The 17,541-nt window shown below is 41.1% G+C and overlaps 1 protein-coding gene and 1 long non-coding RNA gene across 2 annotated transcripts in view; both read right to left on the minus strand.

Annotated features, from left to right (window-relative positions):
- The window catches only part of LOC143122252 (uncharacterized), a 71,002-nt gene extending 57,609 nt beyond the window's left edge, over positions 1-13,393 (minus strand). Inside the window, exons 1-2 of the mRNA XM_076283111.1 lie at positions 13,320-13,393; positions 12,995-13,061 (exon numbers count right to left, since the gene is read on the minus strand). Coding sequence (XP_076139226.1) covers positions 12,995-13,008 — 14 coding nt within the window. The 5' untranslated portion in view covers positions 13,009-13,061; positions 13,320-13,393. The remainder of the gene's footprint in view (positions 1-12,994; positions 13,062-13,319) is intronic.
- On the minus strand, positions 9,085-10,008 carry LOC143123196 (uncharacterized). The gene is made up of 3 exons (XR_012986800.1): positions 9,935-10,008; positions 9,348-9,370; positions 9,085-9,137 (listed from the first exon to the last, which is right to left on the minus strand). It is a non-coding gene; the product is annotated as an uncharacterized LOC143123196 (long non-coding RNA).
- Positions 13,394-17,541: the final 4,148 nt, after the last annotated feature.

Consider the following 17,541-nt stretch of genomic DNA (forward strand, 5'->3'; position numbering starts at 1 on the left):
GAAGCACAAGGAAGAAGGATGTGGGGCGAATTGACAGGCTGGTAAGGAAAGCTGGCTCTGTAGTGGGAGCTGAACTGGAGTGCATCACTTCACTATCTGACAAAAGGACCCTGAACAAACTGATTAACATCTTGGACAATGAGTGTCACCCACTCCACAGCACTATTGTTAAGCAGAAGAGCCTGATCAGCTGGAGACTTCGCTCACTGCCTTGCACAACTGACAGACTGAGAAAGTCATTTGTCCCCAGGGCCATTGAACTGTTCAATGCCTCACTTAAGGGAAGAGGAGAGATAGACTTTTCTGCATAGTCTGCCTGCCTCTTCACCCCTCCATGTTTGGTACTGTCTGTCCACTAGCCACTTGTACCACTGTCTTTATGCCTCACTGTTTGCGTGCTATATTAGCACATTAGCACATATGCATAACCCCCCCCCCCCTCCATGCCACAGCAAACTGTGGCCACACTTATACATTTTCTTAAATAGTTAAATATATAGATATATAGACTTTACTTTACTTTATTTCTGCATTGTTGCACTGTTGACTTACTCATTTGCACTGTCACCATGACCACTATCACCATTGCACTACCACCATGACACTCATTCACACAGAGCACCTTAGAGCACCTTACCATACCTTACTATGCACAGAGAATCACAGGCTTAGTCCCTGCCTCAGTCATTGCAAGCGCCTCTGATTTATTAATCACCACTATGTGGATACTGTTTTTAGAATTGATTTAGATTAAGTGTTAGTATAATTTGTATTTTTGTCATTTGTATTTTAGTATATTTTTATATATTGTATTAAGTGTTAGTATAATTTGTATTTTAGTATATTTAGCATATTCTTATCTTCTACTGTCCTTACTGCTTAGTTGTGTTTTTATATTATATACTTTAATTACTCTTTCTGCTGTTAAAGAATGTGTTGTGTTGTATGTATGCTGCTGAGACCTTGAATTTCCCCTGGGGATCAATAAAGTATCTATCTATCTATCTATCTATCTATCTATCTAAATAAATAGATGGATGGGATAGATGGGTGGGATAGGGTAGTGCAGTTGTGTGTGTGTGGGGGGGGGGGGTAGGGGATGTCCGCCTCCTTGTTGTCCCTGTCAAGGTTGCCATGGTCGTGGACACCTCAATAGGCACAGACAAGGAGGCATCAGGCGGGGGCGGGGCAGGGGGTGATTGGGGCTTAGTTTGTTGGATGTCACCGGGATGCAGAGCTAGAGTTCAGTAGGGTGACAGCCGCAGGAAAGAAGCTTCCTCTGAACCTGCTGGTTCGGATGCGGAGAGACCTGTAACGCCTCCCGGAGGAGAGTGGGGTGAACAGTCTGTGGTTGGGGTGAGAACAGTCTTTGATGATGCGCGCCTTACGCAAACATCGCTTGCCCTGGATGGCCTCGATGGAGGGGAGTGAGGAACTGGTGATGTGTTGGGCAGTTTTCACCACCCTCTGCAGTGCTTTCCGGTCATGGGCAGAGCAGTTGCCATACCAAACTGTGACACAGTTGGTGAGGATGCTCTCGATGTTGCAGCGGTAGACGTTCACCAGGATCTGAGGAGACAGATGGACCTCAGAAAGAAGAGATGCTGGTGAGCCTTTTTGATCAGGGTAGAGGTGTTGAGGGTCCAAGAGAGGTCCTCAGAGATGTGGACACCCAGAAACTTGAAGCTGGTGACATGCTCCACCTCAGTCCTGTTGATGAGAATGGGTGTGTGTGTGCTAGCTTTAGACTTCCTGAAGTCCACAATGAGCTTTTTGGTCTTCTTGGTGTTGAGAGCCAGGTTGTTATCAGTGCACCACAATGTTAGGTGCTGGACCTCCTCCCTGTAGGCCATCTCATCGTTTTTGCTGATGAGCCCAATCACTGTAGTGTCATCTGCAAACTTGACAATGGTGTTAGAGCCATGTACAGGTGTGCAGTCGTAGGTGAAGAGGGAGTAGAGGAGAGGGCTCAGCACACATCCCTGTGGTACACTGGTGTTCGATGGTTGAGGAGGTGCGATTATCTAACCTAACAGACTGAGGTCTGTTGGTTAGGAAGTCCAGAATCCATAAGTTTGGTTTTTCTTTTATCACATACACACCCGACAAACACGGGACGTCCCCCGGACCTTATGCCGACATTCACGACGTCCCCGATTGGTCCCGAACGTCATGTTCTCTAGCGGACGTTTCGGTGACCTTATTGACGTCCGGAGCAAGTTATCGTTTGGTTATTGCGTGACGTCCGGTGCATGACTTTCTGGGGACGTCACCGTCAGGTCCCTCGGATGACATTTGCATTTGGTCATTTCAAATACCTTCTAAGGACCCGACAATAACGTTATACCGGGGACATGGGGGGGACGTTTGTTTATTCACACATGGCAGCGGAGTTGAGAGCGATCTGGCTACCGCCTGCAGGACGGAGACATCACATCCATACACGACTTCACGTTACACGTCTGGGGATGACTAAAGTATCTATCTATCTAGTCTCTCTAGCAGTAGCTGCATTAGCCTACCGTAGTCTAAGGCAACATATCATACAGTTTATGAGGTTGTGCGTCTATGAGCAAAGTATATGTCTACTTTGCTCATAGACGCACAACTTCATAAACTGGGAAAAGGGTTGTTAACGTTAATGTATAACTTTACAAACTAGGGAAGGGATTTTATCAAATTCATGTTAGCTGTGTGATGCTTGGTGTAACGTTAGCAAAGTCGCTGTTCTAGCTTCTAGCTTAGACTACAATGCGCATTTCTTCAGATAACTGTCATTACGTGATGCATGTAACATGCTCTAAATAGGCAGTGGTTTATTTAACGTAGTCACGTACTTATTATCTGTTTTATTTTCAGAAACACACACACGGCCGAATTGGGACTGAACCGACTTTTGGAGCTGAATACGATGCAATAAAACTAGAGAAATTAAAAACAGACCAAGTAGCATTTGTTTAGGGTTGTCTAGCAACAGAAGTGACTACTTAATTTGTAAAGCAAAACGATCTAGCTCTACATTGCAGAAGAATTAAGGATACTGCTTCTTCATGACTTGTTTAAATGTCATTGTAATTTATTTGACGCATGCTCGCGTTTAAAAGTGTCACGCATAGCTGTCCCCGATGTTACAGCAGCTCCTTGTGGAAACAGCAAAGAGTGCACGTATCCGATGAGATTTCTGACGAGGAGCAAGCTCTCTGCCTCACCAGAGCCTTACTGTTTATTAATAAAACAATGATATAGAATAGAAACATCTGGAATCTATTTATTTCATCTTAAAGTTGGCTACAAAGAGCATTCAGAGAAAACAATACATTTTTCTTTATCTGCAATGTTCCAGGAAGATAGGCTTACATTTATAGGCTGTCCCTGTTTGATCACAGGTCCAGGAAAACGAATGGATATAACGTCAATGCATTCTAATTATGTTTCATGTAGGCTACTTTATTTCATGTAGAGTTTTGCTTCCCAGCATGCATTGCGATTCATTTAGTATTTTTGGCTATTATTCGTTTTTAATATTTTGAAACAATATGGTTTGAACAATTTATCTTAGGCTAGCCTAGGCCTACTCTGATGATGTTTTGAACAATATGCTACGGGATATGCCCATTAAAACGTCGTATTAGTTTATTAAGAAAATAACACCGTAGATGTGAAAGCAGCACATCCTAGCCCGGTATAAATGTCCATGTCTACTCTTCAGTAGTGTAATGCATTTGGAGGACGTGATTTCATACATGCTTGAAAATATGAGGTGAGTGAAGTTGATTGTGTGGTTGTAGAACAAGTCGTAAATGCGTGTTCATGTTCTGTCTATCTCTCTCCTATCAACGTGACTTACAGGATAATAGCCTACCATACTAAATCGCGCTTCATGTTTTTTTTTTTTTTTTACCATCGCGAAATATAAACGTCGCGCGCATAACGTCGCGGTGACCATTTACAGGACGTCCTCTCAAAGTCTCGTGGACGTCTTTTAGACCTCCCGAACAGAGGTCCGCGGGACGTAAAGGGAACCCTACACAATGTCGAGGAGGTGACGTTCGCCAGGGGACCTTTAGGGGACGTCGCCAGGACTTTATTTTGTTTACTGGGCATATATTGGTAGATGTTTTTTCTTTACCTTGACATGTTTCGACGTATACTTAAGACGTAAGGTCACACGGTGGAGTAGTGTGACGCGTTTTTATCAGCTGATGTTGTTACGGAGGTTTTGACAGGTGGATCACACCTCCTGCATGCCAGAGTCAACCGATACCACCGCTGGATAAAGGAGGCGATTGAAATAAGAAAGCGGAGCCTAAAGACGATGAACAGAGATGAGGGAGTATATATGCTCTCCCATACCTGGAGTGCCGTCCTGGGGGGCGGCTGACTGACAGCAGGAGGTGTGGTCCACCTGTCAAAAAACTGACAGGTGGATCACACCTCCGTAACAACATCAGCTGAGCGGTGGAGCTACTCCACCGTGTGTCCTTCTAATGAAGATGGAAGTATACGTCGAAACATGTCAAGGTAAAGAAAAAACATCTACCAATATATGTGTATGTGATAAAAGAAAAAACAAACGTATTTATCTCAAGTGTAGACACAATGAATGCAATACAAGTAGTCCAGAATCCAGTTACAGAGGGAGGTATTGATGCCCAGTTCACTGAGTTTGGTGATCAGTTTGGAGGGGATGATGGTGTTGAACGCTGAGCTGAAGTCAATGAACAGCATTCTTACATATGTGTTGCTATTGTCAAGGCGGGACAGGGCAGAGTGAAGTGCCATAGAGATGGCATTCTCTGTGCTCCTGTTCTGACGATGATGAATTCAATGAATAGATTAAAGATCCTTTGTACTCGTTTCAGCTACAATTTAAAAAACATTTGTACTGCAGACCTATGTATGTCATCATTTAACATTAATTTCAACTCGCAATTGAAAGTAAGGAAGGTAGAATAGTAATGATCAATAAGGTCTGCATTCAGGTATTGCCATAACATGTTGCTCTGAAAACTGAAATTAGCTTTTTTTTGCACATAAATCTTGAATTTTATCAACCAAAATGAAGAGCAAAATCACATAATGAGTCAAAATATGTATGCCAACATCAAACACCACATTTGCATCAGTAATAATAAGATTTGGATTGTTTTCTGGGCTCTTATGAGTGTTTTAACAAAAAAAGCCAATAGGCGGAATTTCCTTTTTTTTTAAATCAGAGGTCAACTTTGAAGGCCTGTACAGCCACAAAGCTACAAGATCCAACTATCATACCATTTTATACTCCAGAGATATGTAGCTTTCAGAAAAATATAGTGAGAATTTGCCCCCCAAAGTGGTAGTGACGACCCCCTGTGGCTCATGGACTAATATGCGTTAGCTAGGTTACACACAATGTACTTCAATACAACACAACTTCAAATAGCTCACCAACTCAGCATTAAATGGCGATTTCGTGGCGTGCTCTCCCGACTCACACATTTCCCAGACAAAGCGGCCGCTTCCACCTGAGTCTTCAGTCCTTTTAAAAAGTGCGTTCCTCAACACACCCTGGCGACTACGCCGCTCCGTCCGGCATCTATTGTCTTTGTTAGTCTGTGTCAATGACTATGTCTTATATGTGGAGCGCTTTGGGTTGCACTCTGTGCATGTTAAATGCGCTATACAAATAAATCTGACTTGACTTGACACCTCCCACACACCTCCGTGACGTCATGACGTAACGTTCGTCCATAAGACCAGGGCGGTAGACACAAAGACATAATACCAAGAGAGCACTCATGTCAAACATGAAAACAATAAAACAAAAACAAAATCATATCACCACAGCAGAACAACCTTCTACTGGACCCCTGTTACATATATATTAATTTTACATTTGATGCCTGCTTCACCTTTTCATTTAACACAATTCTGTAAATGTTTATGAACTGAGGAGAACATTTGCTACAGTTTTGAGAATGAAATGTTGTCCTATTACTCTACGATATAGGATTTCAGTTGCTCAACAGTATGGTGTATTCTTAGTCATGCTTTTCATTCCATTATGCACCTAATTGGACACATTTGGACTGCAGACAGGACACCTTAGCACCTGGACTCTTCCTCTATGGAGAAATACTATTTAAATATGTGCAGAATTCATTTTGGCATTGTTTTCCTGTAATATTCAAGGTTGTCCCTGGAAAAGACATTGCCTGGATGGCAGTATATGTTGCTCAAAACCTGTATACATATTTCAGAATTGATTGTGCTTTGCCAAATGTGCAAATACCCATGCAATAGAGAAAAGGTCAAATTGTGTGATATTCATATGTCAGCTGAATTCAACACTCTAGAAGTCACGCATAGTTTAACAAAATGTTTACTGAAAGGGAAATCCAATGCCTCATGTTGGCTGGTGGAAAATGCATGTTGATTTTACATGAAATGTTATGGTGTTGGTTCATAGACCACATCTGGATTGAAGCCAAAACATTTTAGTTTTTCCAGTTTTGTCATCAGGTCCCTTTTTGTTCTTCTAATTAACACAGGGTCAATGTGTTCAACAAAGGGGATAGTGCGAGTGAGGTATTTGCTTATGGCCTCTACCTCAGCACAGTTACCATAACGATTCTGCCTAGGACTCTGCTGGACAGGTTCCCATGAGAAAAGTTCACAGCAAGACCTACAAGGTGGAATCTCATTCAAGTCATCTGCATCATATGCCGTGCATTGTTCTTTATTTATGTATGGACATGGACGTCTGTGTTTTTCATCCCTCACACACTTCATTACTGCATAAGACACGAGAGGATTCCATGTGTGCACACAGAACAAATCAATCCAGATGTCCTTGTACCGTGGCTCTGCCTTAGAAATGGATGCCCCATAACTAAAGATCTGTTGAAATCCCTCAGAGTGAGTGATGCATATTGCAGACACAAGGAGTTGGTTGGCTGCATTGCCGGCCGATGTGATGAGGATGTCTGACAACTCTCTCTTCACTAAGTCTGGGTTTTCAGTTCCTTTTATTTCAACAATCTGAAAACAAAGTAAAGACATGTTTCACTTGATGACTTTGTGGAGTATGTTGTGGAATAATTATTATATAAGTTTCTCATTTAACAAAGTATTTAGTTAAATCATACATATGTGCTATGAGAATGGTAGGAAGAAGTTTGTTGTAAGGTATGTTTGTTGATGGTGCTGACCCCAGGGGGGTTATACCAACACAAAAATGGCCCAGGTTAGGAGGGGTCAGAGTTTCCGCTAGAAAAAAATGGTGCCGGTCAAAGTGACCGGCAGAGGTTTCGTTTTCCGGACATTTTGATGATATGCCGGTCAAATATCCTATTATCCCTTCTTAATTAGCCCTAGTCAAATTTAGGAAAACTGGAGACAAGCTATGTAGCTTAAATAATGACATAATCAGGCTGTATAGAATGCAACATGTTCATTAGCCCAACTTAAACATACCTAACAAGATCTAGCCAGTATCTTTTCATGGACAGCAAGAGTCCGCTTCGTTCGTTGTTTTAAAAAGGCTAGTTTGTTGCTGCAACCCACGTTATCTCCAGTGGTGACTAACTTACACAGATGCGCACACACAAGAATGAGCGCTCACACCACTACCCCCTAATGCTATGCCTCTTTATTTGATAACAATAAATTAAGAAATGTTTCCTATTCTGGGATTTTTTTTTCTTTCGGCCGCGGTTCAATGATAGGCCTACCGTTTAATTGTGGCAGAAATTATCCGCGGACCATTAATTGCCTCGTCGAGGAGGCCCTAACCCTGCAGATCATAGACAGAGAATGCATAGGCCTACTGTATGCTTTGGGTAAAGAACACTTTGCATGTCCAGTGTACACGGAGAATGACAGTGTCTTGGAGCGGCCGCACCCCCGCAACTCCACTTCCAATGTCACTGATTCCGACAGATACGCCCGACACTTCTTTTTATCTGGTGGTGGTGGAGTTGACCGGACATCTGAGGCTTCAGACGTTACCAATTTATCATCCATCGCGTCTGGCCTCTGAAAAAACTTTTAAGGCTCTGCCTGGGCCTGTCCATGTTTGAACTGCCTCACTCATTTGTTCGTTGTTTAACATGGACCTTTTAAGCGTGCGCTTCCTATTTGAAATGCAGCAGGCTATGCGTGTTGTTTAATAGCTTACTTTTCAAACGGTAGAGCCTGTTCATTTAAAAACATAGCCAGAGGACGTATAATATAGGTTTAGGCCTACATATTAAGGCTTATTCTCAAATTCAGATTGCGTTAGGGGACGGGATTATTAGCCAATTTCAATCGGACAATTTGACCGGAGAGATTTAATTTTGTCGGACATTTCATTTTTTTTCCGGCCAATGTCCGGTAATTACCGGACAACGGAAACCCTGGGAGGGGTGTGTAAATATTCTAATCTCTGTTAACACCAGCTGGTTAGATGGATCACTGTTAGGGGGGTGGTATCTTGTAATTTTCTGTGGGAGTGTGTTAAGAGTATGAGAACTGACCTAACAATCACAGATATGTGGACTTCATTTCATGTGGGTAACATGCTCCCGGTATCGAGAATAAGGCTGCAGTCTCACACCAGTAGTCTTGAATTAATTTTGACCACAATATGTAGGTGTGGGTGTGCGCGCACACATGTGCTAGTGTGTGTTAACAAAATTAGGTAGTAAATTGGTACTAACCAGCTCTAACAAACAGGAAAAAGGTGTCTTTTTTGGAAGCTTATTTCTGAATCTTCTCAATGCTTGGTTAAAGTAGGTATCCAGTATTTTAAACACGCCAGGTGTAAACATTTCTTCAGGTTCAATTTTCAGGTCAAGGATATGTCCTGAGAACAGGATGCTATGGGCCATCTAATGAGAATTATTACACAAAATAACATTGTGAAGCAGAAGAACACTGTTTAGTTAAATACATTTGTACATATCAGTCATAACTAATCTGAAAGTGTAAACAGCAGACATGTTAACAAAAGCTTCATGAGCTGTGGTACATTTAGAGTGAAGATGATCAACTATGTTCATACCTCATCAACAAGCCGGGCCACAGTAGGTTGTGGTTTGAGCTTCCACAGTCTAAATGCTGTGAATAAGTTTGCTTGACGCACCAGAGCTGACTCATCTATCCACTTTTTGCGGCTAAAACAGAAAATAGAATTCATACTCAATAAAATTGCAAACTGCCTACAAAGTCACCATCACCTTCCACCTATATTGAAAATGTTTTTCCAACTGCTTAACTATCCCACTTCAAATAAAATAGGCTAAACTAACCTGATATATTATTTAAGCTCTGCAACTTTTAGCAGGCCTAGGCTATAAAAAAAAGACCAGATGCCATAAACTCACCGTTCCGTCTTGGACAATTTCACCTGAAAACAGACCCAGCCAATTTAAGCCATCAGAAACACAAAAGCAGAAGCATTATTATTATTATACAAGGATACAAGGATACAAGGAAGTTTATTGTCACATGCATATAGTTACTGGAAGTAAGAAATGCAGTGAAATTATGTCTGGTGTCAGCCTATTTGTGCATTAATGAGGGGGGGGGGGGGGGGTAAAAAGTGCAGTAGAAGAGGGGTTTAGTAGATTAAGTGGCAAGGGCTGCATACAAAAAGGTGGGGGAGGATTGTGATTGGGTGGGGGGCACCAACAAGGAGCACCCAAGAGCAACAGGGGCAAGGAAAAAACTCCCTTACCAAGGAAGAAACCTTGGGCAGATCCACGGCTCAAGGGGCTAACCCAACTGCCAGGGGTCTTGGTGTGTGTGTTGGGGGGATGACAGGGGAGATGGGATAGTGTGCTGTGTATGTGGGGAGAGGGCAGTGTGCAATATGTTATTTTTATTATTATTATTATGTTATTTAATTATTATTATTATTATTATTATTAATAATAATAAAAAAGAAGAAAAGGAAGAATTTGCAACATACCCTGTCTGCCATGAACGATAGTGCTAGTTAATTCTCAGTATAGGTCTTGCCAACAGTAGAAAGTAGTGTGAAAAAAGAATCCAGTGGAGAAGCTAAGCCTGAACCGAATCAAACACACTTTGCTGTCTGTGTTCTGATATATATTGTAAGTGACTTATATCGTAAGCCATACCCCTTAAAGAGAGCCCTACCCATTAATGGGATGTCTTTCAGCCAGGAAGTTGTGTATGTTATGTATAGAGGAAACCCACTGAAAGCTTTTGAATGTTATTAAATGTTTTTGTGACCTAAAAACCCAGTTTGTCTCTCCAACAATATCTTCTCTGGTATGTTTGAGGAACATTTCTCACATCAAGATTCAAGATGAAATACTTAACCCTTTGAGGTTTTGCATACAGTATGTCTCTTGTCAACCTTCATATCAAGGAAAAATAATTTTCATGATTTTGCATTCTTGTCACCAAGAAGCATGCCAGTAGAAATATGTAGATGGGTGTTGATAGGGAGCCTTGTGATCCAGAGAAATTAAGCTCAGACAGAGACAATAAAAGTAGGCGTGGTGGTGGAAAAATATATTTATACATTTTATTTTAAACAGAATCCCAAACCTGTGTGCAAAATACAAAAGCAAAAAGTAAAGTAAAATAACTCCCGACACAAGCAAACAATCAATACAGTAGATAAATAAGTTAAAACAGCTAAAGAAAAACGGTGAGTCACGCACCCGTCTGAAAAGATCCTAATCAAAATAAGGGGAACTCGCCCCACTGTGCGACATGCACAACTCAAAGCAAATACAGGTAATAGAAAAGCAACATACAGTCAAAAGCATAATAAAACATTGGACAAGTAGACAATATAGCGACATAAAACCGATTGACGGAATATAATTAAATGAGTAGTGCAATGCGGATCACATCATCACAATGGGATTGTCTGCAATATGGCAATATAAGTGTCATGAGAGTGGGATACTCTATGGCTTAACTATTTACAGAAATAATAACATTTCATGTAAAATCAACATGCATTTTCCAAAACAACATTCATTTTGTACAAAGAGGGTAAATTAGATGTACAGTTTTGTCTTCTCTTTGCAGATTGCTTTTCTTCCTAGCTGAGTTCAGTCTCTTTGGTGGATCAGCAATATCTTTATCACATGAGACCTAAATCAAAATAACATTCATTTTATTCAGGGGAATATTCAATAAACATTACAACAGTGTTGCAGTAGTACTCATGCTTCCTCCACTTAGGTTAATGTTTTTTTCCAGATATTTGAATATCATTCATACAATCAAATAACCATATATGCCTACAAAGATTAATACCAGTTTACCCCATAGCATTGTGCCACTTCTCTGAATGTTTCCACAATCTCACTCCCCCACTTTGCGGCTTCATGCTTGTGCTGTTCTTTAGCTTGCCTCATTTCTTCAGATGCCCTCACCTCTTTCAATTCATCCCCTGTCTGAAGCCAAAATACAAAAGAAATGTATTTGACATTTGACATGATTTACATCCTGTATTCAGATGCAATGGATAGATTTAACTTTTAGCTTGAGCTGAATATTTCATTTGAATGTTCATTACCATGTCCTCAAAGCTTTGCCCATAGCGGTAGACTGTGTTAGATGGAAAGGTGATTCCTTTGCTACAAAGCAATTTCAAATATTTAGCCACTAGGTGGAGATGTTGGTCATAGTAGGCATATATTCGACCATCTTCACACATCATGAGGACCCCGGGGTCTTTAGAATCCCAGCTGGTGTGATGAACCTCTCCAAACACCTGCATTCTCATGTGGTCCGGAAGGTAGCATTCCTCCCACTGCTCAAGCATGTCTCTGTTATCTTTATAGATGGTGTCCTCAAAGGATCCAAACTTACATGTATATTCATCTAGTTTTGTGTCAGCATCATGAAGATGAACCTTAAATCCTTTAACTCTTTTGAGGTATGCCTCTACAAATGAGAAGTGACAAATGAGCATTATGTCCTTTGCCTGAACAATAACTTTGATACTGTTTCAAGTTGAGAAGCAAAAGCATTAACTTTTAAAGGAATGACCACATCTGATTCATCTTCTAAAATATTAGATCAAGACATAATGAAGCATTCTAGTATCCTTTAGCACTTCTTTATATTTGATATTTGATTTGATAAGATGCTTTTGAGATTGTTGCAGGAAGTTGTTAAAAGGTCTTAATTATGATGTATCATTGTGCATTTGGCCTAAATAGCTTGTTAGTTGTGTATGTAACCAACCTTTATTGGGACAACAATCTAATTCATAGAGGATCTCTTTGGCCCTGGGACAGGAGAATGGATTATGGTTATTATGGTGAAAAATGTTTTTTTTTTTAATGCTGGTTTGCAATGAATATTACAGGGCAATTCCATGGAAAATTAAATTTTTGGTAACATCCATAACGCCAATACAATGTGATGGTATGGTATGATGTGAATGATTACATGAAGTTTGAGCTTTTGCTATTTTTGGCTGAAGAATGTAAATGAGACAAAATGCACAAAAAATGAATTCTATAATTCACATCATACAAATGCCAAGGCATTTCACTGGCGTTATGGATGTGACAAAAAGTCAATTTTCCGTGGAATTGCCCTACAGTAGAAAAGGGGATAAATTATTAAATGTAAATGCAAATGTAGAATAGTAATGGGTGTCTAGGTTATACAATATAAGAGCCTTTCCTTATAGTGTAATACATGTGATTCAAACCACCTCATGATGATGCCTAAAATTAGCTCCGCCAGTCAGTATGTAATGTAAGTATTTGTATGTAAGTATCCATATGTAAGTACTTCAAAATGTTACTTATGAGCTATGAGAGCTCACTGCTTTCATCAACAACTGAATACATGGAAGATTAAATGATAAAATTTTTTAAATTACCAAGATATTGCAAAAAACAACCACTGGGGTCATTTTTGACCCCACTTATGCATCTAAGGGTTAACTAAAAGACTGGATGTGCTATGGAAATTAATACTTAGAATATGAACACTTAGTTACACTACAGATTTATTACTGTATTACCTGGCTGAGCTCATTTTTGTTGATGTCCACAGTTGCAACAGAATTCTTGAATATTTGATACTCGATCCTACAATCATTATACGAGAATTTACATTCTAATACAGTATCATCTCATATCATCTATATCATATCATCTATATATTGTATATTAATCAATGTAAACATACAGTATTACTTCACTGAAAGTGTCTTAATACCCAAAGTTAAGACAAGAAATCAATAGTGGCATAACAACTATATTGTGTAACTTGAAAGACACTAAACTGACAACAGAGTTATGCATAATCCATAAAGATAAACTTAATGGGATGAACGTTGGACTTACCAAGAGAGTGAGAGTGTGACAGTGCAGTGTAGTGTCTGTGCACGGAGCAAGGCGGACATAGACAGGTATGCACACCTGTGGGTGTGTGGGTGTGTCTTTGTTGTTAAAGTGCTCTGGCCTATTTTCATGGCATCAGATACATTATTTTTCTCAAGTACTGTGATGAATTCTCTTGTCCCATAAGAATCTCAGATGTACAAGTCTAATAGCTATTTTTTTAGGGTTTCTATCTTTTGTGCTGTGGCATCTGCTTTTTGTTTTTTTATTTAATTCTCCATGTGCTTTGTGTTTACCCTTTTGTCATGTATCCTTGTGTAACAATCCTGAGGGGTATTTCACAAAACCTAGATAAGGGATTAAGCTGGGATTTTTAGGTTATCCTGGATGAATTTAGCCTTGACTTGGTTTCACAAAAGAGATGGCACATAAGTTACCATGGGGATTTATTCTCTGCACCTAGCCTGTGGGGTGTACTACGAATCTCGATTAGTGGGTTAGCGAGGTATGTTGCGCTCAAAGCCAGGCTATGCTGTGACACGAAAGTGGATCTGTTTTAGTGTCGCTATATCACCATGGTATCTTATGCTGTCAACCAAACCTGGTCGGAAGGAGGTTATGTGCTAAGTTATAGCTGAAATCGTGTAATCTACTGCACACTGACCAATCAATTGTCTTAAAAAAGAAAGTTATCTCACATGTAGGATTCTGTCATATATCTACAGATGTAGCTCCGCCTCTACTAACATTTTGGATCTCGAATGCGCTTTAATAGTGCTGTGCGTGCAAATATCCCACTATGGACGTGCATACCATACAACAACTGATGACAATGGATTTATTTGATGTTAAAGGTTAGACACAAAAAATTACCGCAGTGTAGATTAAGCTATCGCTCATGAATGCGGAAGTAATTGTTTTTAAATAGAGGCGGTCTTGTGCGTCTCCACGTTACACGATTGGCCAAAGTCATCCTAACACCGAGAACGCGCACAGATCTGAGCTGAAAGCCTAGTTTGACAAATATATCACATAACTGCAATCGTAGTATCACTTAACGTATACCCCTGAGTCAAGGCTTTGTCAAGCCTCGATATGTCTACATAGCCTAGATATGTCTAACGTGCTTCGTAGTATACCCCACTGGTCCCGACCAGGCTAACAGCCAAGCTAAGTTAATTCTAATGGTAATTATGTCGTCTTATTGGTTCAGCTAGCTGTCATTCACATCAGACCTCCGTGCTAATTTTTAAGGAGCTCTATTCCATTTATAAACTATTTGCTAAATGTATTTGCTCGCAAAACAAAACAGATTGTCTGCCTACTACCATATGGTTATTATTTTAATTGATAGCCTTATAATTATTAACATAGGCCTAGGTACTCATTGTTTGCTTATTTTATTGATAGACGTTTGATGAATAGCCTACTGTAGTTGATTGGAAGTGGAGGGGCAAGTTCTCGAAGGTATTTTCAACTATAGGCCTAATATTAAGGTATAGGCCTACCATACTATGTGCATCTTTGCAGTGGCAAGCGCTTTCTTAATGACGTTGCGTGCCGAGACAAGGAAGCACTTACACGTGGGTGCATACGTAAATTTGCATTCAGTTGGTCTACCACGCCTACTCCTGCTGTTTTACAGAAATAGCCATGATTCCCCATTCCAAAAAGGACAACTTTAATTCATTGTAAGTCTATATCAAAAGCGGTGGTTCACTTTGTGTGAATGACGCTATTTTCTGCGTTTTTTATTCCAACCGTGGGCATTTTGGAGCAGAAACGAGTACGCGCACACATCCTGAATTACTTACACCTGGCTTGACATAGTCGCTCCTACTCATCCTGGATTGGCATTAGTGAAACGAGTTGAGCTAGGATGACCAGACAACGCTATGTCAAACCTCGCTTTATCACTTATCTTGGATGTCTTAATTCTGCCTTTGTGAAATACCCCTCTGTTTTCCCTGTCCCTCCTTTGTTTAGCCTACCTCCTGTGCCATGTGCTTACTTGTGTTTTAGTTCCTGTCAGCCATGTGCTCCTTTGTTTGTCTTGCCATGTCTCAGTTCCCTGGGCCTATGTAAGGACAACGGGCAAAGGAAAAAAGTAATGAAAGCGCAGTCTGTCAGAAAGAAATGGCGGAAGTGAGAAAGTTTGGTGAGCGTGGAGCAAGAGGAGTCATTTCAGGAGTAGCACTTGGTGAAAATTTGGAGGATATTAAAAAGAACATTAACTCATTGAATGCCAAGCTGTTTTCGGGAGCTTTGTCCTAGAGTGCCAGCAATCTAGACCATTGTTGATGATTTTTGTACAGCCACAGCATATTCTGTGTCATAGCTATGAACACATACAATGTCTCGTTTAAAAGGTGAGACTTTAAGCTCTCGGTGGGTGCAAACCATGTATTTCTACACGCCTCTGTTCCTGAGAAATCCCAAGCTAAACAGTGGCTAGTTTTCATCAAAATCGCTGTTTTTTTTCTAGAAATGGAGATATAACTTTTTTTATGAAAAGTGTTGCCTGTTACTTACTTGTGTAAACTTTCCGGGAAGTGATCAGCGAGACCTGGCGAGACTGCCACCTAGTGATAGACCCACGAAAATGGCCTGGTTTTGACCTGACGTGCATGCGTCACTGATTCGACCCAAAGCGGCAACCGAGTTATGATAAAATGTCCAGATAAAATGTCCAGATTGTGCTCATTTTCATGAGTTTTCGATCGTCATATATTTCATTTCCATTAATCACAGAGTTCACTAGTTCACATCCGTAATTTGCAAACAGATATAATAGCATAATATAAAAGCATGTTTGGCGAAGTCTCTGGCCAGGGTCCTGAAGTGATTTGCGGGATCGTGCAGGAGTCAACTGCGCAGGCAGGAGTCGTGCAGGATTCCGCAATACACCCCAAAAAATGCGTTAAAGATGAGGGACCCTATAGCCAGGACCACGCGAACAAATTCGACGCGAGAGCGCGAGGTGCGCTAATAGACCTCTGAAGTTCGCCTACAAAAAAGCAGCCATCTTTGACATCCGGTATCTGGCGATTTTTCCTATGGGAAAATAACATGGGGATTTCGAATTATCGCATCTTTTAAACTCTCGCGGGGATGAAAACGTCTGAAATGCAGACGTTTTCCTGAACACACTTTTGTCCTCTGCCTTCGAGTGGATACTGTGATCTCCGGTTCGTGAAGGCGGCACACTTAGATTATTGCTACCCCAGAGCTAACTTGCAATGCAACTTGCCATAGGTAGTTAGCTTCAATTAACAACCGGATCTCCTTATATAGGCAAAGATGGCCGTTTTGGTTCTTTTTTGTAGGCGAACTTCAGAGGTCTATTCCCTCAGATCAGAGAGACTTGATCTGATATAAGAGTGATAGGCGTCAGAGGACCACGGGCGAGAGTTTTGAGCGCTTGATCGGACAGGCCGTTATTTTCCGCGTTGGTGGCTGCACCATAAAATATGTAACGGCCTGCTGGGATTCCGATTTGCGTTAGAACAGCGTTGAGCTGCGTTTGAAAGCGAGTAACGGAGCGTCCGTAGTCTGGAGGGGGGATCTTTCCATGCGATGGAAAAACTAATTAGCCAAATTGTATAGGGCTGCAGGAGAGAGTAGATGTTGAAAATGACAGCCCAAACACGCGCGGTGTGAAGTTCCAACATCTAATGCACCCCAATGTTTAGTAGGCTAGTAAGGCCTAAGCAATTAAAATAGGCTGCTGTAGCTAACTGCGGTAGCTATAATGGCAAGAGAAGTGATGAGCAGCAACACATTATTAGAGAGGATTCCGAGGAACAGGGCAGAGCTACACGCAGGTGCAGGTGCTCCCTTGGTCAGCTAGGGAAGGGCTTTAATATGCTGACACTCAATAAACACAGAGGAAGACGAAAAACTCCGACATTTAAAGGAGAAAAATTCCTTCCTTGCCCTCTTGGCAATAAGCGACAGAGCAACAGCTCCTGTGTATCAGCTGTCTTACGGCCAACGCCGGCATTGAGTTAAAGCGATGCTCCCTTAAATACATTTTGTGATCACCACATAGATTAAATTGTATTACTATTTAATGTAGACATGGTCTCAGATGAGATGCCGATACGGTAGCCTATAGGGTGGTGGCACCAATCCAGGGAAAGAGGGGTGAGGGAGAACCAGGGACACGGTCCCTGGCTGGGGAAAAACGCAGGCTCGAACGCGGTTCGCGCCGGCGGGAGATGAT

The sequence above is a fragment of the Alosa pseudoharengus genome, unplaced genomic scaffold, assembly GCF_046254945.1.
Source record: "Alosa pseudoharengus isolate Yale_2024_CS ecotype anadromous, Long Island Sound unplaced genomic scaffold, YU_APseudo_1.1 YU_APseudo_1.1_scf_1, whole genome shotgun sequence".
NCBI lineage: Eukaryota > Metazoa > Chordata > Actinopteri > Clupeiformes > Clupeidae > Alosa > Alosa pseudoharengus.